The 23,971-nt window shown below is 47.0% G+C and overlaps 1 protein-coding gene across 1 annotated transcript in view; it reads left to right on the top strand.

Annotated features, from left to right (window-relative positions):
- The window catches only part of LOC119379464 (protein FAM184A), a 628,470-nt gene that overhangs the window by 411,262 nt on the left and 193,237 nt on the right, over window positions 1-23,971 (top strand). The window contains exon 7 of the mRNA XM_049411992.1: window positions 7,513-7,637. Coding sequence (XP_049267949.1) covers window positions 7,513-7,637 — 125 coding nt within the window. The remainder of the gene's footprint in view (window positions 1-7,512; window positions 7,638-23,971) is intronic.

Here is a 23,971-nt window from a genome sequence, read left to right as displayed (position 1 = left end):
GACGAACCTTTGACTATGTGCGGAGAACAGTTGAATTCAACCAACAGCCCAACGCTAACTGTGGTACAGCGTGTGTGAGTGTGAACACTGAACAACGACGGCTAGGTCTCACAAACGCGAGCAATCAAAGCATAAACTTGTTTCAACATAGAATCGTAACTGGACTTTCACAATTCGAGGAGACTACTACAGTCTTTGCATGTACTCGCCGCTTTTCGTACTGATTCAGGCAGTTGAAACGAACGAAAGCGATGATTCGAAAGAGCCAAAACACAAGGCGAGACAGAGCTAGAATTTACTTCATTCTTTGAAGTGCGGTAATCCACACTTGTCGCCTTTCTTCCTCACACGACTTGTCCGGGAACCGATCGGGTTTTACAGTTGGATAGCGTGCCTTGGTGTTGCCTGCACTGTTATTATGTAACTATCGATACAGCAATACTTCTGACCTCGCTTGCTCTTCTGTGGCGTTGCTTCTGCCGTCGCGGAAATGCAGCTTTGCGCAGCAAGCCTTTCGGTTCAGCGTGCCAAGCTGACGGCGCGGCTAGGCACGGCGGCCTAAGTTCCCCGCATCGACTGAAAAATGCGTGCTACGCGTGCCGCCACTGTCGGTCATGAAACAAGCATGGTCAGCCGCGCCATTCCCAGTTTCGCCAGCGCTTGCCTCCAGAGCCGCAACGCAACGCTGTCGTCGCGCTGTAAACTTGAGCTTGGGTTCACTATGCCGCCTGCCAAAGACAATTCCGGCAGCTTCCCATGCCATTTCGCAGTGTGGCCGAATGTAAGGAAGACGAAGCGGCGCTCGGGCACGGGCTCGAGCTCGGCTAGCGCGAAGAAGTGAAAGTGGAAGTCAGTGACATATATATATATATATATATATATATATATATATATATATATATATATATATATATATATATATATATATATATATATATATATATATGTGTGTGTGTGTGTGTGTGTGTGTGTGTGTGTGTGTGTGTGTGTGTGTGTGTGTGTTGACATGCCAGCCCTCTCTCCCCCGAAAACGTTTTTTCTGGCTACGCCACTGATGAAAACGTCATATCGTCACTGCCCTTTTTTTGCAACCAATCAGTGACAATTACGTGTAACAGTACTTACAGAATATTTTAGAGGAATATTTTGCTAGTGCGATTTCTTTGGACACATTATCCAGCACCAGCAATATCAATGCTTTTTATGTTGCCAAGTAGTGATAGCTGTGTGACAGCACTTGCAAAATAGCTCACGGGAATATTTTGCTGGTGCGATTTGAAGACGCATTATTCGGCATCAGCTGTAGACAAAATTAGTGAAATAAAGGTTTACGGCGAAACGGTATGTCACAAATGATGGAATGATCAAAGGCAGATCCGCAAGGTACTGGAAAGCTTTCATTTGGGCGACTCTGCCAGCTTTTGTAACATGACCGCAGCTAGCACGTGAGGGCAAACTGTCAGCAAAGTTTCGTACAAGGCACTGGGCCAGTCGTAATTTTGGGAGAGTATTACTTTACCTTTCTCCTACATGTACATGACTTTCGATTATAAAGTAAACATTTGTTGAGCATTCAAGCATTTCTACTCGACATGACTATCAATAAGCAGTTTGTGTGGTTGGGAAACATTAAGAACCAAGCAATATAGCTTCTTGCTAGTGGTGCTTGCTCGCATCACGGCCTGCCATTTCTGAAATTTTCTCTTGGCGCATTATTTACAAGCGGTAGAAATGAAGGCTACCTGATGTTGTCAGTCATTACTTCAGAATTCTCAGGCATATGTAATACAGCGCTGTACGAAAGCACGAAGTTGAAAAGTGCGGAAAGAACTTGAGACAATCTATACGCGAACGAAACAGCAAATTCAACTTTGATGAAGCTTCTGTACCGAGATGGCTGATACACAGGAAAGCTGCACTGATACACAAGAAAGCTCCACATGCACGGCACACTCCAGAGCACACACACAGCAAACAACACTTGTGCCTGTAGCACTGCTGCAGCACATCGCAGGTTCATATTCCGACTTGTATTTCGTGGGCAAACTGGGGACACGTTTGAGCACTTCGGAGGCGATGCGGTCACCACAGCGCACTGAAATTGCCAAAACAGCGCACACACAGCGGAACATGTTTAACGACGGCGATAATGAGACAATAAACTTATCGCTACCGACTATCATCACTCGGCACTTCACACCGGACCTGGCCGTTCACCCAAAGCTCCAACATACACGTACGCATTTCGCTGGAATGAACCTCGAACACGGTCCACATACACATAGCATACGCCGTTTGCGGCAATCGAACATGATTGACGTTTGCGTACGGTGAGCATGTGTGACACGCAGATACCTGGCGATATTCTAGCACGAGTTCCAAAGCAAAGCGAACGACGGCACAAAACACACGAAATCGGCGGCCTCCGATCCTCGCGTAGCACATTTCGTCGGCGATCGCGGGCTCCGAGGAAGGCAGGTTGATAACGTCGGCTTGCTCCTTTTCGATGAATATCTCTGCGGATGATCAATAACTATTGTACTCATCCCAATAACACCCATATAAACTCTTTTTTTGCGGCTGCTGCCTAGGCCTTGGCTGTCGCTTGGCTGCCTAGGCCTTGGCTGTCGCCACGTTTTCCGCAAACGGGCAGGCGGCCACCGTTTTTTTTTGTCAACCAATCAGCGACCGAGAGAGCGAACGGGCCCGTTCTTTCCAACCGAAGCCAAAAAGCTGGTACCGTCTCCGGCCCGGTCGAAAAACGCAACGGGACAGGAGAGACGGAACGGTCGTAGCGCGGTGAGGCCTTATAAAGCCTCGCGTTTCGGGGCGAGAGGTCGGCCGTTCAATTCCGCGCGTGGGAAAATATTTCTGAATTAACTTTCTTTATGGCTTTTATATACACACATCTATATATATATATATATATATATATATATATATATATATATATATATATATATATATATATATATATATATATATGTACATACACGGGCCCGGACGGTGACGCCGACGGCAAAAACCAGCCGAGCGTGTCCATATAATTGCTATCGTACTACAAATATACACGCCTGTAGTGCATTCAGAAGAGCCGGTCGCTGATCCTTGCTTGCACGCGAAAAAGTGCGAACCTGCACGCTGGTATTCCGTGCGGTCTGCTTTTTGCCGCGGTCTCCGCTGCCGCCGATGGATGGATGGATGCTATGAGCGCCCCCTTTATGACGGGGCGGTGACACGTGCGCCACCAGGCTCAACAAAAAAAAAAAATTTTCTCCCGCCCCCCTTTTTTTAGGTTGGCGTAACGCCTTGTTTACTACAAATAAATCAATCTTACTATAGCGAAAAACAAAAACAAATTCCCAACCCAGTTCTCTGCTCCTTACGGCAGATAACATTTCCCACTGTTTATTGTAGTCCTTTCTCTCTAGTTTTCTGCCACCGATACTCTAGCCGTTTCTTACTTATTTCTATCGCTGGCTTGTTCAGCCTTCCAATGTTTCCCTATAACCCAAGGCGTCATGTATGCTCGTGCCCAAACGTACACCTGTGTGGATATCTCCACATTCAATCAGAATATATGCTCCATCATTTCCTTATCTTCCTCACAGCATGTGTATTGTTCTTCTTTACTGAATCTCACTTTTTAACTACGCGCTCTAATGTAACCCGACCTCGCTTCAAACAGTAAAGCGCGTCCCCTCGAATTATCATAAAATGCCACCCTCCTTATTTCCTTTTTACCCTTTCGGTAGTTACTCAAAGCCTGCTTTTTTTTCATCGCTGCCATCCAATAAATCCTCTCCGCCCCTCTGACTTTTCGTTTAACGCTCTTTGTGGCCATATCGCTTACACTGCCAGCCGTATATTTACTGGTGAGCCTTCTAGTTCTTTTTCTCCACTGTGCGTCAACGCTGTTTCTCTAAATATCCTCACTAAACGCGCCCTGTCGCGGTAGCCGGGCGTTAGGCGCGTTACATTTTTTTGCTGGGGAGCGCGGCGATTGGGACGGCCGTAGAGAAATCCGCCGGCGCGCAATCTCGGATGCTATGGCGCAGCGCTGGCTATGAAACCAACACAAAGGTGAATGACGGCGTTGAGAGCGTTCACTCCACGATAGCCGTGGGGGAGCGGACGCGTCCTAGAATGACTGAAAGGTCACTGGCACAATTCATAACAGCGCTTTTCTCACGCAGGATAAAACGCCCTATTTTAAAGTATCGCAATTTTAGATTGCTCAGTTACAGAAGAGCACATCGCGCGCCCACACGATTCCCGCGTTCACTGTTATGGGATTCATGCACTAAAAAAAATGACAGTTTCACCGCAAGGGCGAAGCGGTGAATGCGACAGCAACAAAGTGCAATGTGATACGAAGTGTGGCTGGCAGCTGACTCCTTTGGATCCAATCTCGCGTAACTCTATAAAACGCTGGGTTAAGAGAATACGGCCGCTCCAGGGAGAGATGCTCTTTTCGCACAGTCTCTTCGCGTTGATAGCGCAGCACGTAGTAGGGTATACAAGCCGGGCGCTGATGCTTGTCGAGATAGCGCGCGCCAGCGATCGCGACGCCGCCCTTAGAATCAAAGTTCACATATTGCTACTTGAGCGACCCCCCCCCTTGCGTCTTTTCATGCTCGTTCAAGGCGGGCGGGGCGTTTGCTCTCTGCTTCGACGGCAGGACTCCCGAGCGGCGTGAAGTTATCGCATGCGCCCTCCGAGCGACGGATATGGGCCAGCTTGTTTGATCTCTACTTCAGCACGTTCGTCGCCCCCGATCACGCTCTTTTACCCGCCGTAGAGCAAACGATGCGCGGGGAAATGTTATCAATTTGGACCTTGTACGGGACATGACGGCAAAAACCCGTCGAGAATGTACGTATAACTGCTATCACAATAAAACACTGACGAATGCTATATGCAAGTAAAACAGGGTGAGTTTCAACTGAAATAGTCAGACGATAACATTTAACTAACCTACGTGGATACAGAAAACCTCGCGAAGCTGATATGTGTACGCTGTGGGCTATCATTGAAAGTGCGACTTGCCACGTATTTTCACGAAAACTTCGCGTCTCGCAAGAAAGAGTCAGATATATCGTGTCACGGAGGCCCCGTTTGTTCACTGATGCAGAAAAGATTGATTGTTGGGCGAGTTGGTAATTCATGATGAAAGCAAATGGCGCGAAAAAACGTAGGACAAGACGAAGAAGGCTTGTGCTGTAGCCTTCTTCGTCTTGTCCTACGTTTTTTCGCGCTAGATGCAGGAAACATGCAAAGTCGTAGTGATTCTTTCCTGCCAACGCGTAAGAATCGGACTAGCACAGACGAACAAGGGAACGGCTGCCAGAGCTGCAAGTTTGTCGTCTGCTGACTCTCCTCGTGGGGGTTCTCCTGACATCCACTTGGTGGCGTGACAGTCTATGGGCATTGCGAATACTATCTGGAGCAAATTTAAAAGACAGATACAATAAATATGTAATTGCAGAGTGAATTGATTCGCATTTCCCATGAAAAATTATGAGGGAAACTGATTTCAAAAGAATTGATTCAGCGACTGCCTTACTTAAAATAATTTCTTTTAGGAAATCGCTCTTTGACAGGCTGTCCTTCAGATATTTTTTCTTCTTGAAATGTTTTGGTATACTAGCTTTCTTAGAGAGGAGCAATCAAGAAGGCTTTAGAGATGTCGGATCCATGTCCATTTCGTCAGAATCCTGTGAATCATCATTTGTGCCTTCACTTTGCCTCTGGTTGACAACTAGAGAGAACCCTGCATGACTGCGCATCTGAAGGCGTGATCTCAGACTTAACTTCATTTAATGAGCGTGGATGCTCACCATTTTGTGAAGCTATACGAATATCTCCCGACGTTCCAAATATTGGCTCATCCGGTTGGTCAGAACTTGTGACAAGGACTCACACAGGTTTTTATCAAGGCGTTCCGTAGTCTTTTCGATTGCTTTTTCGACCACACACGCAATACACAGCTCCATTGCTGTATTATAACCGGCTACAGCAGCGGCGTACCCCTCAGTTCTGGCCTGAATTTCAGCTAGGGCGTCTCTTCTAAAACAAGGTCTTCGATCGAGAATTTTAAGGATTTGCATTTCGCGTGCCTTTGCCGAGCAACTAGGATTATCAGCACAGTGCGCTTCATTGCAGAGCAAGCACTTTTCATCGTTAATGTTGGATACACCGGAGTAGTGAGCTTCACCACCAATTCGGCATGTGGGAGCTCACCTACATTCATTCTTAGTGTGACCATAGCGCCGGCACTTTACACACTGGAGAGGACGAGGAGATGGCGCTTCCACTCTGTAAATTAGGGGCCACACCTTAATTTCCGTTGGCCGAATCGACCCAGTGAATGTTACAATGTCGGACTCAGTTGGGACCTTATTCTTATATACGACACGTTCACACCTATAAACTGAAATCACACCAGCCTCTGCAAACATCTCTAATACCTCAGATGGAGTCATGTTGACATCCGCGCCACGGACCATGCTAGGCGAGGTGGAATAAATGAGCTCACCGGATTGGTAGCGAACACCGAGCGCTTTAGCAGGTCGTGTACACATTGCTGGTCTGACGAAAAGCAGAGAATAACTCCCCTGCCAAACTGGCGGACCTCTGTGGTGCTTTGCAAATGAGCTGCTGCGGGTCTAAGCTCCGGCTGTATCCCTTTCGGATTCCTCATCCGTGTGCTTTCTTGGGAACGGATGAGATGCCGCTGCGTAGAAACAGGTCCACTCCTGCGGAGGAGGAAGAGAAGCACGTAAGTGCTGGCAAGGGTTTCTACGGCGTTTTGCAAAATGTCTTAGTATGGCCACCAAGAAACGGCTGTTCAAGGCATTTGTCAAATTGATTTTTAAATATGCATGTGAGGTGTGGTATCCACCGATGGTAGGTGACAGGGAACGTTTAGAAAGAGCGCAGAATTTAGCTGCAAGGTCTGTGACTGGAAATTACACATTTACCTTTAACGCTACCCAAAAGAAGGTGGGTTTTATATGGGAGTTACTAAAAAATCACCGGCAAAAACTTGGTCTAAAACATCTTAATAACATTTTTTCACTCAAAAGTTGGAACTGATCGACAACAATATAAACTCGAACCTCATTATGTATCCACACGGAGCGGTCATTCCCATAAAGCGCGCGAAATGCTTTGCAACACTGAATCCTTCAGAATTGCGTTTTCCCAGGAACAATACGGGAGTGGAATAGGGTACCTGTTGCCGTAGTTAATACAATATCAAATGATATGTATGATGTCTTGTTGACTTAGTGCTTTATTAGTTCTCATTCTGCCTTACTCTACATGCTGGTTGTGTACGTAATTTATTTATTATTGTGCCTAAGTTTTCTAGTGTTTATATGTGATGTTATATAAAACCGCTTATATTGTGTTCGCCCCCTCACTGTAATGCCTCTGATGGCGCTGTGAGTATTGCATAAATAAATAAATAAATAAATAAGTAAATTTGTTGCTTTTTGTGATTTGCAGGCGTCTGGTAGCCAGCAGGTGTTGCTACAGCTCACAGGTCGACTGAAGCAAAGTGAAGCGGCGTTGAACCAGCTCAAGGCGTCCTGCGCTCTCTACAAACGGGACACGATAGTCAAGAGAGGCACGTATCTTCTTTCAGGCGCACTCTCTTTCGTTGGTTTTTGACGGCCTCGGTGGTGCACTACGTATTCTTTGCGACACGGGAGGATGGCAAATCCGAAGCAAACTTGCAATCAGGGATTTTTACCGAAGCCGGCTAATATGGTTACACATCTCGCACATGGAGGTGACGGTGTCATTGCTGCCAACGAAAGCTTCTCCAGTGCCAATGGACCTTTTGCGGGTCTGCACAGCGCCTCCAGTTGAGATCACCGAAATCCAAACTCGTGGCCATTAAAGTCACTGGAATGTGAAAAGTACCGCGACCGTCCTGCCCGCCGCCATATTTGCTCCAGCGCGGCAGCAGCTGCGGCGGCACGGTGTTGATTTCACGCGGAGTGATGCATTTTTTACGCATTGCGTGCGCTTTTGCAGCCCCGAATGAAGCATACCGTTGTTCTCTATCTGATTTGGAAAGAAATAGCGGCAGTTTTCACTTGCCTACACGCGCACGCACGCGTACTAACGCGATAAATAAATGCGAACTGCGCGGCATTTACGCGCTCGGCTGTCGGTGTTATTTATTAAATGCGAAGCGTTTCTTAGCGAACTTCTGCGACTTCGAACGTATCCGTCCGTCCCGTCCGTCCGTCCGTCCGTCCATCCATCCATCCATCCATCCATCCATCCATCCATCCATCCATCCATCCATCCATCCATCTAGCCGCCCACGACATTGTGCTCTCCTGGCCGTTTCGTTAATGGGATGTACACCAAATCTGGTATGGCATAACATGACTGTAGGACGAATATAAATTACAGGTGATGACATGAAAATAACATGCATGCCATTCACGGCATGATTTACATGCCACGCTCATGGTGCGCTCGCGGCCGCTTCTCTAGCTTGATAGACACCAAGATTGGTATGGCGTGACAAGAGGGTATGGCGAACACAAGTTACTGGTTATAACGCGCAAATCGTGACAGGCGTCCCATGTAAAACATGATTTACATGGCATGGTCTCGGGGCGCTCGCGGTCGTTTAACGAAATGCATATATACCAAAATTAATATCACTAGATATTTCTGTATGACGAACGTGAGTGACAGGTGGTAACATATAAATCATGCCTTACATGACATGCCTGCCATTATTTTCATGTTACCACCTGGTATTTATGATCGTCATACAGTCACGTCACACAATACCAATCTTGGTGTATATCAAGCCAGCGAAGCGGTCGCGAAAGCATCATGAGCATGACGTGTAAATCATGCCTTCATGACACGTGTGCTATTATTTTCATGTTACCACCTGTTATTTATGTTCGTCATACATTCACGTACATCAAGGAATAAAAGCAGGACACCGACCATGAAATAAAATGCGGAATGACGTTTCGGCTTCCCTGACGGGAGCCTTGTTCACAATGAAAGCGACGACGAGTGAAGCGATGCTTATGAGGGCTTTAAAATATGACGTAAGCAGCGGCTGTAGATAAGAGGGAGCGTTCCGTCATTTCGGTTCAAAGTATGATCCGTCGTTTGAATCACGATGGATTATGCCTTTCTTCTTATGGCATTCTTCTTATGGCTTTCTTCTAAGTATTTCGTCGTCGCTTTCATTGTGAACAAGGCTCCCGTCAGGGGAGCCGAAACGTCATTCCGCATTTTATTTCATGGTCGGTGTCCTGCTTTTATTCCTTCATGTTACTTCCCGACCAGACGGGTTTCCGTCAAAGCCTCGACTTCATTCACGTACATCACGCAATACCGATTTTGGTGCATATGAAGCCAGTGAACCGGCCGCGAGTGCACCATGAGCTTGGCATGTAAATCATGTCTTACATGACATGCGTGCCGTTATTTTCATGTTACCACCTGGTATTTATGTTCGTCATATAGTCACGTCGCGCAATACCGATATTGGTCCATATCAAGACAGCGAACCGGCCGCGAGTGCACCATAAGCATGGAATGTAAATCATGCTTTACATGACATGCGTGCCCTTATTTTCATGTTACCACCTGGTATTTATGTTCGTCATACATTCACGTACATCATGCAATACGGATTTTGGTCCATATGAAGCCAGCGAATAGGCCGCGATTGCGCCATGAACATAGCATGTAAATCGTGCCTTACATGACATTCGTGCCATTATTTTCACGTTACCACTTGTTATTTATGTTCTTCATACTGTCACGTCACGCAATATCAATCTGTAGCAGTCAGTTTTCATGGCGCGCTGATCGTTATATGTGAGCCCAAAGGCGTTAGTTTTACGCCAAACATAATTAAAAGCTGCCCGGCAATGTTACTGTGCATGATTCTTATGCGGCAACCACGCGAAACAAGCTGCACTAATGCAAGGGAGACGCAAACATTCCCCGAAACAACATATGCGAATTCTTAAGAAAATGCTTGCCTCACAATGGTGGGTATCAGTCGCGGGAACTAATTTTTCACGCCGTGTTCTGTGCAGCCACAAAGCCCGTCGCTTGGCATCCTTTTTCCCGCTGGGAATAACAAAGAGGGCTTTGCCCGTTTCCCGCCGGTTGCTGCACCCAAAAGCGCAGCACCCAGGCATTTTTGGAGGCCTCGACAGGCTTGCGACAAAGTGTCAAAACGATCTGGGATGTTGTAATGTTCCTGCACTAATTTCTGAGGCTATAAAAACAATCGACTTCCAATGCGCCGTTCGTCGCCGGCCGGGAGACACTAGCGAGGCGAGCGAGCTGGACTATTTGTGTGGCGAAGCCGCCGTAAAGGCGCGGCGGCGAAGAGAAAAAGAACGCGGTACTTTTCCCGTTACAGTGATTTTAGTGGCCATTGGCCTCCGAAATTGTTCGCTGCGCGCCAATAGACAAGACTGCATTCGCGCCTTTCTTTGGAGGGCATGTTTGCAAGCTTGCGACGCCAGATTCCGCTTGGTCCGCTCCTGTCGAGTGAAGACAAAATAAGGACACAAAAAATTCTTCCACAAAAGGGAAGAAATCTGCCCTGTCAATTTATGGATTTTTTCTACATGCTGCATGACTTAGCTGAAAACTCTGTCAAGACGGTGTCAAATTGTCATATAATGAGTCATGCCTTATTCAAAAGTTTATTACACTCCAGCCTGCAGGTATAAACGTTTCAAAAGGGGCTCTTGAATCCATTCGATATGGTACATACACAACGAAAACCTGGGAGAGTGAAGGCTTTCTTCTAAGTATTTCTGACCATGCTTATCCCTGTGAAGTTATCATTGTGTCGTGGTGCTTCCTTCTGACAACCATGATTCAGCCATACGTGTACCTCCCTTCTACCCTTCGACGCGAATACCCCCCCCCCCGTTCTTTTTCCCGGACTATCCCTATTGACTCCTACAATTCGACACGCCGGCCCCTCTTTCTGTCGCCACCGCAACCCCCGTTTTCCCAGTTGCCCTTTCCTTTGTTTGGGTTGGATGAGAGGGTACGAAGCATATGCGCGCACGCACTAAGCAAAATAGTAGCAGCCCCGAAGAAGACACTTGTCGAAATGTCGACTCCAGCGACGCCCCGCGTTGACGAGCTTTTCATGCCTTCACGCTACCCTCGACCTTCTTAATGATTTCATTGAAGCAGACAAGGAGTGCTGTTTCTTAGATCTCGGTGGCACCGCGCCGTTATTAGACTCGCTTCATTGCACCTATTTGGCCACCACAACTTTAAGGCACCTTTGCATTGGTGGTGCCAAGCCTGGCGGTCATCTCTGTTTCTCTTTACAGCTTTTTTGTCCCTATTTCTCTCTTTATGTATTTCTTCCTCGTTGTACCCTCTGTCTATATATTTCTCGCTGCCTCGCTCTTCTCTTCCTTCCTCTCTTTCTTTCTTTCTATGCTGTGCTTTACGCTCTGCCCTCCTCCTACCCTCACTTCGCTCGTACGTTCCGGGGTGGAGGAGCCTCGCATCCCTTCCTGGCCGCGCGCTCGTACTATAAGCTTCGCGCAATCCCGTGTCCACATAATCAGGGTGGCGAAGCTGGTTATATATTTATTAGATAATTGAAACAGCAGGTAGCATTTAAAAGGTCGTGCATCGTCATAAAAAGTTGCTGAGCGACCTTGTGAACTTTTGCGTTTGTTATGAACAATCTAGGCGATCATTGCTCGTGCATAAATACCGGAGAGGAACTACAGTCACTGCCTTGTGTAAGGCTAACCAGTCGAAATATCCGTTCTGATCACTTGGTGTAGTAAAGAAAATACATTTGCAAAATAAAACTTGGAGCAACGCAGTCAAGCTTAACAAATAAAATGTGCGTCTTCTATCTTGCTTTTGAGCTAAAATAGGGCTTTATAATTTTACTCTGAGAGAGAGATCGAAAGACGAAGAAAGGAATATAGACAGAGAGAAAGAAATTACATATGAAGAGCAACGAACGGAAGAGGAAGGACAGAGAAAGGTAACAAAGAAAAACATAGGAAGGGAGAAAAAGAGTTAGAAAGAAAGAGAGAAACGGAACGAATGAGAGGGAGAAAGAAACAGCAAAAAAGTCACAGTTTCGCCGCAAGCGCGAAGTACTGAATGCGATCGTAACACGTTGGAATGTTATACGAAATAAGACGAGCAGCTTTAGGAGCCATATGAATTGTAGTGAACATGCGCTTGCTAAGTAACCAAGTTTTCTGCGGCGTGGCCAGAGTGGATGGCCACAACAAGGCGCGTGTGGAACGACGGCGTTGCTGAGAAGCACTTCCCGTGGGCAGCGCATGCTGCTACGAAGGCTTATATACGTGTTGTGTGGCCGCTGGGGGCATCTTATTAAGGGTGCGGCACATGCGCATATTTGTGCTAGCCCTGTGTACTTTCTTGTCCGTGTCTAATGCGCGCTGTTTTGAACTATGGATACGTACCAGCTGGCTCGCATGCACTCACTAGACTGCTTCAAAGGATATACCCTACGCAAAGCTTTAGAGAATTACATTTGTAGCCACCGAGAGCAAGCAACAGCTGGTGCCAGTAAATGAGGAATTTTGCCCTGTCAGTTGAAACCCGCAATAACGAAATCGGCGGGGAAAGCACAAAATTTCGCTCTTGCGGGAATTTTGTTGGCGCGAGAATGCGGCAGAAAAGACATGTAATTTACAAAAAAAACATTTTATTTCTAAAAGTCAGTAAGTTTGCTTTGGCGGGCCTTACCCTGCAGCAATTTCATGCCTCTCGATCTGGAATCTCGTTTACCACGGCACAAAGTTCGCCCCATGCACTGGTCAGTGACGGCGGCACTACGGTCCCGGCACTGCGCTGTCACCAGTACCGTCATCACGCCTACAGGCGAACCTTCTTCCGGCTCCGCTGGATCAGCGCAGAATCTTGGACAGCGAGCTGCACGCAACCCCGAATTCTTCGGCGATGTCCATTTTTTTCCTGCCCTTTTCCACCTCACTGATGATTGCAGCCTTATCTTCCAGCGTGATAAACTTCCGCTTTTTCGTTGGAGGCGGCATCTTCGCAGGCAGCGAAATCGGACGAAGCAATCGCAACACACTGTTCACGTTGCACCAAGCGACTAAGCAAACGCTCCACAAATGGCTCCACACACGCGCCCATGTGCGCGCAAAGCCGCAAAGCCAAGCACAGAGCCAAGCCAACGAATGAAACTCCATGAGGAATGTGGATTTGGCTACGTAGTCCGCGATAACGAGCAGGTGCTTCGGCAAGCCGTTATCATGTTTTTTTTTTTTGTAAAGAATGATGGCGGCTGCTTCTCAAGTGCACTGTAGCGATAGTTTTGCACAAGTTAAGTGTAGCATGAATGCATTTCAGCAGTTTTCGAATGTAGTTAATGTTGCGAGAGTAGGTTATTTGCGCACTTGTGTTTCAAAAATTTCGTTAATGAGGGACTGTGGTATGAATATCTTTCGTAGTCGCGAGTTACGAAATGCATCGACTCCTATGGGCGTTCGCCGATGCTCCGAAAATATTTCGTTGCGGTGAGAATTTCGTTCCCTCGGGATTTTGTTATCCCGGGTTTCGACTGTACCACCATTTCAGAACTTAAAGCAGCTGAATCGTGATGGTATGAAAATAAACAAAAACAGCTGCATATGCGTGGCGCTTCCTGCAGCACTGGCCGATGTGTGTGATCAGACGCTGTTGTTCAAGCGCTGACTCTTAGGTTGAGCCAATGTGATTGGCGTGAAAAATGTTGCCTGTTGTCAGTTTTTTGAGCTCCTCTTTGTATTTGTCGACGGTCTGTTGTAGCCTCGGTATCTAGCTCCTCAGGACTCATTCTTTTCTCTTCCATTTGGCCTTTTCGGTAGTCAGCCAAGTAGAGGCCAAATGGCTGTTATTCTGGACACTTCCATCGCATGGGGCAGCCTACTCAGCCTTGTGCACAGAATAATTATGACACTGTAGAGGATGATTGTCGGTTGTTTCGCTGGTGGCGCATGTGGTGTCATGGGCTCCGATTCTTCGGTTCCGGGGCCTGATGTCAGCGTTGCACATGGTGGTGATCGTGAGGGAGCGTCGCTACTGGCGCGTGCATTCGTTGGCTGCTCGGTCGCAGCACGGTCACGTTTAGTGATTCTTGCCATGCTTCGTTCAGTTGTTACGTTTGGCTGCAAACGTAATGGGCAGTCTGCAAAGAGTGACGGTACTACATCCTTCTTGTGCCGCCGCTTCTTACATTTTATGAAATCTTCTGGTCGGAAATGGCGGCTGCGCATTCTAGTGTAGTTTGAAGATGTATTAGGATAACAATTATCCCGCCTAATCACTGCAAACCACCTCTTCCGTACGCCAGCGGCGGCTCGAATTTTGTGGGACAACAGCCCAATAGGGTTTTAAGGAGAAAGCCTTAGATGCCTGATCGAACGCGAAAATTGATCGTCCGCGGCGTCCGGCGACGTCGGCGTGCAGCGGCGTCAACACGAGTGATGCAAAAAATCATCACGTGATGGCGTCACGGATCACAAAAATTGTGACGTCATCGGGACGTCGCATGAATGACGTCATGCGATGACGTCATCACATTACATCTTCGCCTGGTCAAAGATGGGCCCATCACGGAGGCAGTGCATCACCAGCTGAGGGGAAGAACGCTTACAGTGCCTCCTATCTTTGAGGCAGTAAGAAAGCCACGTAACGTGCAGAAATACCCCAGAAGGTGGCGGGGGGTGTTCAATGCATCGTCTGGCAACAAAAATAAAATGGCTTTCGCCTTCCATTCGTCTTAGGTGAATGCATAAGAGATCCTGCGAGTTTTTTTGTAATCCAGCAAAGGGAAATTAAAAAAAGACAATCGTTATTTTTTGCGTTAGATTTGCACAGTGGTGCACAACAGTACGACATTTTGAGGCATTAAGAAGTTGAAATACCTCCAGCCACAAATTCTTGGAGGAAACCCGACGTTTCGAGAGCGGCTTGGTCTCTTCTTGAGGGGTGACTGTGCTGGTCAGGGGGGCTTCGTCGCAGCTTGTTTTTTGCTCCGCCTTTCTCTTTCCCCCACGTTCCGGAGGCCGTGCACGTAGATCGGAGGCATTGTTCCGAGGCACCGGTTCACATTCGCAGGTGTGTTCTGGATGTGCCACGACTCGAGTAAGAGCCTCCTTCCCAGATTGCTTTCCGTTTCTATGATGGAAGCGCCCTCGAAGTCAATTTTGTGGTCGTGCTTCTCGCAATGCTCTGCAAGGGCACTGCGTTGTACTTTCATCTTTCTGACGTCGTTTTTGTGTTGGCGCATTCTTTCCGGGAAGCACTTACTCTCGCCTATGTAGCTCGCTGGACAGTCGGCACATGACACTTTGTAGACTACGCCCTGGTGTTGCTCCCGGGATGGTCTATCTTTCGGCCGCGGTAGTAAGCGAACGAGCGTTGAGGCCGGCTTGTGAACCACCGTGACCCCAGCTTTTCCGAGAACCCTGGCGAGCTGTTCGTTAGTTCACGGAACATACGGGATGACGACTCGTTGGGCTGGTTTCTTCGATACCATTGTATCCGGTGGAGTGGCCAGCGTGGGAGGAGGGTCGCGTGTGTCGTTCGCAGATGTGTCTCCGCTGTGGGGAAGCTGATCTCTCGACATGCGGCGTGCCACACGGCGGATGAAAGCTGTCGTGTATCCGTTCTTTCTTAACTCGGCCACGACCCTCTCTTCTTCTCTCTTTCTCTCTCCTTCTGATGTGCAGATGGCTCTTGCTCGTGAAAAGAGTGCCGACACCACGGAAGCTTTGTGGGCAGTGGGGTGACTCGAGGTGAAATGCAAATACCTGCCGGTGTGCGTTGGTTTTCTGTACACCGAGAAGGTCATGCGTTCGCCTTGTCGTCGTACTAAAACATCGAGGAACGGTAGCGCTCCGTCTTGTTGTCTTTCCACCGTAAACTGGATTGCTTGGTCGACGGAGTTAAGATGTTCGAGGAAGCTGTCTATCGCTGTCCTCTTTATGCAGAAGCAGTCGTCCACATACCTCACAAATACTTTCGGCCTGTCAATAAAGGAACGCAGTGCCGCCTCTTCTACGTGCTCCATTGTGAGGTTCGCAGCTGTAACGGAGACGGCTGCTCCCATCGCGATCCCGTTGGCCTGTCTGTAGAAGTCCCCGTTGACACTAAAGTATGTTCCCTTGAGTATGTTCCCATGCGGAACACGTGGTTGAAAAAGCCTGAGGCAGAGATTAAAACGGGAATACTATCAAATTCGAATTGAAGTATCGCCCCGGAAGCACGGCCAGACTGACTGCATGCGTAAATGTTTACCTGGGAAAGCTTGCGAGAAGCACGAATGCTATTTAATTCGGATGCAAGTACAAATTCGTCAGCTTCGTAATACGCACGGCCGTTCAGCGCCAGCTTCCCGCATTCTCAGAGCCTTATATACCCTTCGGGAGAGTTGGGCGATTCTTTCATCTTGCCGCTGACCGCGCCCCGCCCCAGCGCCGCCCTCTTTTCGTGACGTATACCCAATCGCCTCGCCGGCCGTGGCAGCGCAGTGCGGAGCCGCGCAGATGAGGCGGCATATTTACACCTATAGGCGCGCGCAGGGGGGGGGGGCGAAGGTTCATCACAGCGAGCCCCCTCCCTATTAAGTCAGTGTATGGGGCAGACGTTGCGCCCTGCTCTTAACTCACAAGGACGTTGCGCACGCCTATGTTTAGATCACCGCTGAGCAGCGCGGGTATGTCTTGTGTATTGATGGTTACTGGTCATCGCGTTCACACTATATGTGCGTGACTAAAACAGCCCATTGGGCGCAGTGGGCGCATTTGTTGCGCGGTATTGCTCAAGCCGTAGCATGAAAGGCATCCATCTATTTAAGCTTCCCAAGGAAAAGAAGCAAAGGCTTTTCTGGATTAGAAACATTAGGCGCAATAAAGGACCGCTCCAAGCTATGCGTAGTACGTATTTGCGTATTTCGCTTCATATTGCTGGCAGTGTATATTGAAAAATCACGCCATTCACAGAAAATTATAATTCGTTGTATAATGTGGCCTTTCACGCGCACAAACTTTGAAATAATTTTAAGACGCTGAAAAAAGGAGTTGTCGAATTCCCGTATTTAACGCTACGGCAGATTTAAATTTTGCAGCGATCATTCTATAAGTGTCAAGTGTCAGGTATTGCGTTACATAATTTATGGTAAGTTCTGACAACAATTTTGATATCGTAAAGTCATTTAAGTCTGTAAGGAGCACGAGCTTAGGATGCTACCGTGATGTTGTAAGGGGCAGATATATTTCGACGTCGCAAGTTACTGCCGCCGCGCGTGAGCAGCGGTAGTTATCTGGCAGATGTCGTACATTATATGGTCTGCGTGACTGTAACTGTCAGCATATGCTGTCATTCACCGCTGTGTTGCCGCTTACGTACATGTTGCCAGTTTCACGCTTAATTCGCGCATGCAGATTAATCCGCGCCTCTGTGCCAAGCGAATATGTGTCGCCCTTGGGTGATTCCACGAGCGATCGAACACGCCTGTCCAGTCGATATTTTTGTTTTGCCTGGGTTTTTTATATGTTATGTGGCCACATTCAAAGTGCACGGAACCGAAAATTTTATTTCCAAGGAACGCTCCCAGCGCGCCAAAAAAATATTTGAAGGTGGCCGCGAGGGCGTACTGATTTTGCTTACTGCAGTATTTTCGAATTTCACGGCCGAATTTACCGCGAACAATAAATGTTGTGTCGAAACTTTTTCTGCTGGTTTTATTACGTATTACTGTGAATTACATCCATGCTTTTTGTGCCGTCCTCAAAAGGAACAAAATCTGAAAAAAATGGCAAACACGGCCCAAATAAAAAAAGGTTGCTATGTTTGATGCGCCTTGGCGCCTTTCCTATTTCACACAGGAACTTCAAAACAGTGTCAAACATAGAAAAGGGCCTTTGCAACATTTCTGCGGGAGGTCGTTTTCCTACATGCTGCGCAAAAGACGAATAAAGAAATAGTTAAAGAAGCGAGTTTTTTCAAAAAAGCTCATTTTCAAAAAATAAAATAAAAAACTTCGGCCTCAATTTTGACGACAATTTTTTATCAAAGAGTGCTCATGTCAGTGAAAACATGTTTTTATAATCATATGTCCTAATTTGCTTTGTTCACGAGATATAACGGGCCAAAATTAGCTTTGGTGTGTGTGCTCACTTCAGTGAGATTGGTGGTTGTCATCTGCTTGCAATTTGCGTAAATCTCTATTTTGAATTATTTTTCGGCAGCAAAACTTTGCTCTAGTGGCACCAAGAGAAACGTATTCTCAGATTTTATTTGTGTCTAGCGTGTGCGGGGGTGGGCCGCTCTCTCAAGGGCTAACGCGTACGCAGAACGAGCTCAGCAGAACGTCATCACCGGTGACGCCTACAAGAAAATGATGCGGCTCACAAGCAAGGAGCAGTTCGAAGCTGTTCGCTGAGTCATCCACCGCCTGACGACACCGACCCGCTGAGAATTATCCTGACTGGCGTTGCCGGTTGTGGCAAGAACTTCGTTCTGCGGCCTATTATGGACGCCTACAACCGTTGCACCAACACCGCCTTCACGGGCACGCACAGCGCGTACGTCTCGTGTTCCACAACAGGCAAGGCAGCGGTTGCGATCGGCGGACTCACTGTGCACGCCGCCTTCAAGCTCACTATGCGTACCGACGGGGGGCTTGCGCGACGAAGACCTCGACTACTTCCGTACAGTGTTCACCAACGTCAAGTGCGTCATTGTGGATAAATGCACCCACTTTCCGCTGGTTCAAGTCGTCCGCCAGAGCGACGCCATGTTCTTCACCGATTTGTCAAAGATCGGCAATGATGGTGCGCTCTTAAAGGAGGAGGTCATGATGTTTCAAGCCCGCTTCGTCTCCAGGTATGACACGAAGCTCCACTGTCCTCACGGCGTTAGGCAATTCTAAGCCAACAAGGAAGCCCAGGCGCACAACACGCAGGGCGCCGTCCAAGACGTAGGCGCTACTCACGAAGCTAATGCAGACGACGCCATCGTCGGCTACCGTAGTCGGTAAGAGCGCAAAGCGTCGGCTACCCTCGCCTACCACGGTAACCTGCAGCTACAACTTGTAATATGTTTAGGAAAGCCATGGATGCTCACCCCCAAACTTGAAATGTCGCACGGCTTGCTCAGTGGATCGGTGGGTCAACTCAAGCACGTGCAGTTGGACGAAATGAGCCTCCCCTAACGTCTTTGAATCGACTTTCACTCTGAAGTGACTGGTAACATTGCTCACATCAAGTCCAAATCTATTCGTGAAACTGCTAGCGCTGTCTTTTTTGTAGATTGCGTTCCTTCGAACTTCACACCGCCACTATCACTTCAAAACGGGTGTTGCCTGCCGTCGAAAGCGAGTCCTGTGCGCTGGCTTGCATTACAGGCGGAACATACCACCAGTGGGTGTACGGTGGCGCAAATCACAGGGCGGGACATACAGTCAGGTGGGTTACGAGTATCACAAGAGCCATCCACAAAAGCATGTTTACGTTTCTTAAAGTCGAGCCACCACCCTGTACGGACTGCACTTAACAAACGCTGAACAAGGCTTCTACCATGGAAGAGAAAACCTGGATCGGGCCTTGTCGGACGAATTTTGTCGATTAGAAAACCATTGCCGCAACACAATCACCGCCAAGTACTGCGCCATCCTCCCGCCACCGTACACATTAGCACTGTGTAACAGCAACACACGCTCGCTGCCGGCGCACGCCATCCATGGATCGATGTCTCGTCTCACACGACCACGTCGTCCGCGAGGTGCCACTACTATGCATATCAGTGCCTGGGCGAATGACCTCATCAGGCTGTCGAGTGCGCGCTCCGCCGCCGCTCGCTGCTGCCGCGTGGTAGCGCTCTGCGAGTAGAATATGAAGTATATATAGTAACGAAGAAGAACAATGTACATGCTGCGGGGGGGAACTAAGGAAACGATGGAACATGTACTGAGTGAATGTGGCGATATTCACCCAGGTATACGTGTGGGCACGAGTCTACATGAAGCATTGGGTTTTAGGGACAACAATGGAAAGCTGAACACGTCCGCGATAGAAACAAGTAAGAGACGGTTAGAGTATTGCTGGCAGAAAAGTAGAGATAAAGTACAAAAATAAATAATGGGGAAAAATAAGGTCATTCTGCCTTAAGAGGCAGAGAGGTGGACCGTGAACTTATATTTTTTTGTATAATAACATACATTTAATCAGTGTAGATAAGGTATTAAGCCAACTTGAAACAAGGAAGTCTTTTTTTTTTCTTCGAGCCTTGTGGCAGACATGTCACCGCCCCGTTATAAAGGGGACGTTCATAGCATCCATCCCTCCATCCATGCACTCTTAAAGTCAGAGAGGCGGAGAGGATTTACTGGACGGCAGCTATGGAGAAAAAACCGGCTTTGAGTAACTACCGAAATGGCAAAAATAAAATAAGGAAGGAGGCATTTTACGATAATTCAAGGGGAAGCGCTTTACTGTTTGAAGCGAGATCGGGTTGCCTTGGAACGCGTAGTTATAAAAAGGGATTCAGTAAAGAAGAACAATGCACGTGCTGCGGGGAAGATAAGGAAACGGCGGAGCATGTTCTGATTGAATGTGGAGATATCCACCCAGGTATAAGTTTGGCCACGAGCCTACATGATGCCTTGGGTTTTAGGGACAACAATGGAAAGCTGAACGCATCCGTGATTGAAATAAGACAGAGATGGTTAGAGTATTGGTGGCAGAAAATTAGAGAGAAAGGACAAAAATAAATATTGGAAAAAAAAGGGCAGTCTGCCGTAAAGGGCAGAGAACTGAGCTGAGAATTTACGTTTCTTTTTCCTGTAGTAAGATAGATTTTATTGAAGTACAGGCATTAGGCCAACATAAAAAAAAAAAGAAAAAAGGAAAGAGATTTTTTTGTCGAGCCAGATGGCACACTTGTCACCGCCCCGTTATAATGGGGACGCTCATAGCATCCATCCATGCAGAGCCGTATATCAATCAATCAATCAATCAATCAATCCATCAATCCATCAATCAATCAATCAATCAATCAATCAATCAATCAATCAATCAATCAATCAATCAATCAATAAAATTTTATTCATTCATAACACAATGTACAAGATAAGGATATACAGAAGGAGGTCCCGTAGTGTAAACTGAAATGGGGCAACGACAATAGCAAAAAATAGTAATATTACAAAATTCAATAATAATGAGATACAGATACAAGAAAAAGACGATGTTGTCATAAACTATGTGTCATCGGTAATAAAAAAAATATAAGTGCAAATAACATAACAAGAAAAAAAAATAAAACAACAGTTTGAGGAGAGATGACAAGTCGAAAAACCAGTTATACAGAACAGTGAATGTCACATAACAAGAACTTTTTCAATTCATGTCGAAATTTATGGGTTTTTTGGATTTTTATTAGAAATGGTAATGTATTCCACAATGATATGGCTGCAAAGTGAACTGTTTGTTTGCTATAATTAGTTCGCACTTTGGGCAGAATGAAGTTGTTATGCTGCGCGAAACGAGTTGGGTTAGTATTAAGTAAAGATGATGAAGGAATTAATGACAATGTGATTTCTTCATTAATTAGTTTGAAAAGAAAAGTGGCGAGATTGTATTTTACAAGGGCGGCAACATCGAGAATATTATTTTCTTGAAGTAACTGTTTAGCATTGTATGTGGGTGGACTAGACGTGATTAATCTAATTGGCCGGTTCTGAATGATTTGCAGCGGTTTTAAGTGAGTATTGTACGTGTTACCCCAGGAGGTTATGCAGTAATTAATGTGGCAGTGTACAAACGCGAAATAAAGTGAGAGTAGTACCGGTCGTGAAAAAAATGAACGTGCCCTAATGAGGATGCGTATTCCATATGATAACATTTTTGTTAAACGTGTTACGTGGTTTTGAAATTTCAAGTTACGGTCGATATTTACGCCTAGGTATACGCATTCTTCACTAGCTGATAATGGGTGGTTAGCAATGAAAATGGGCGGAATGCACTCTGGTGATTTATTTTGTGATGAAAACACAAGAAATTGAGTCTTAGAGGGATTAATGGTAAGTCTATTAATTTTACACCATCCTAGCAAGTTGTGAAGGTCACTGTTAAGCCGGGTTACTACTAGTGATAGATCTTCATCAGAATTAATGATTGTGGTGTCATCAGCATATAATATGCACTTAGAAAAAGTAAGGCAATTAGGCAAGTGATTAATATACAGTAAAAATAGTAAGGGGCCCAAAATTGACCCCTGTGGTACACCTAAATTAGTCATTTTAGGTTTAGAATAAGAATTACATACACCAACAACCTGATACCTGTCACGTAAGTAGCCGCGTAGTGGTAGTAAAGGAGGACCAGTTATACCAATGGAGTCTAGAAGGGGGGAGGATCGGAGATCTCTGTTCGTTCCGCGTTCGTTCTGGCGGTGTTACGTCACAAAAGTGGGCGGTCCGCTGCTCTCTTCCGCCGAGAGGAAGAGGACAGCCAATCGTCAAGCGGTGAGCGGGGAGCTTTCCGGAAGTAGACGCGCATCGTTTGTCCTCGGCAAGGAAACCATATATTTCAAAACGAAGTGTTTCTCGCCTTCTAATAAATACAGTTGTTATACGAAAAGATATTGTTTTTTTTTTCTTTTCAAGCTCAAACCGTTTCTGAAACAGCAATAGGTTTGAGCGCTGATATTTATTGCTGTTAGTTTTTCTAACGTGCTCGCTATGTGAGGTCGCGCATGCGAAAAAAAAGAGAAAATTAGCGGTTGGCGCAGTTTTTCAAGATGTCGTCCCACCGGAATGTCTGGCTTGGCTCCCGGGTGTCGAATCGTCAAAAGGAGCTTCTGCTGGCTTTTATAAAAGAGCACCCACAGATACCTACGCCGTCGTGCCCACTGGGGCCGTCGTTCACGAGTGAGGACCGGGACGACACGTGTCAGAAGCTGGTAGCGCTTTTGAACTAAGAAGTCCCTGCGCGTAAGACCACAGCCCAGTGGCAGGCCCGTTCATTTTGTTCGCACTGTTCGTTTCGAGAACAGAAAGCGACGCCGCACTCGCTCATGTCTTCAAACGCATCTTGCACCTCCAACCGCAAGAAAAGCACACGTCGCAAGCGCCATTTTCTCAAAATCAGCTGTTGCGGCAGCCACAACCGCCGCATCATGCCGTGCGAAGCCGTTTGTTCGCTCGAGAGAACGCGTGCGAACGGTCTCGCGCTCCGTTCGTTTGTAGCAGACGACATGCTCGTTATGACGCGGTATGACGTCACCAAAAAATAAAAATCAAGCAAAAAGAAAAATGGCTACGCCCCTCAGACACGTGGTTTTTTCCGGCTTCGGCCAATCGCGTACGCCGCCAGAATGGGTACAGAACGAACGGCGCAGAACAGAGATCTCCGATCACCGCACTCGTTATGCCGCGATATGACGTCACCAAAAAAGAAAAGATCAAGCAAAAAAAAAGAAATGGCGACACCCCCCGGCCTTGAGTGGCATCTCCCGCTTCAGCCAATCAGCGCGCTTGTTCTTCCCCAGGAGAACGAACAAGCGGAACGAACAGATCTCCGATCGCCCCCTAGTTTACTACTAAGAATGTCATGGTCGGTGGTGTCAAATGCCCTGGAAAAGTCTACGAATATGGAACCTGCAAATTTACCGTCATCAATAGCTTTCCTTAATTGGTCACTGAGAGATATAAGTGCTATGTCAGTAGAGTAACCAGATCTAAATCCAAATTGGTCCGGTGGAAGTATATTAAATTTGTTCAAATATTTTATCAATCGCTTTTCAATTATTTTTTCAGTGACCTTGCTGAAAAAGGGCAAAACGCAGATCGGTCTATAATTTGACACTAATGAGCGATCTCCTTTCTTAAAAACTGGAGTTATTCTACCACGTTTGAGTTCACGAG

Source organism: Rhipicephalus sanguineus, chromosome 1, assembly GCF_013339695.2.
Source record: "Rhipicephalus sanguineus isolate Rsan-2018 chromosome 1, BIME_Rsan_1.4, whole genome shotgun sequence".
Classification (NCBI taxonomy): Eukaryota; Metazoa; Arthropoda; class Arachnida; order Ixodida; family Ixodidae; genus Rhipicephalus; species Rhipicephalus sanguineus.
The sequence above is the reverse complement of the archived record's forward strand: the minus strand, read 5'-3'. Positions and strand labels throughout refer to the sequence as shown.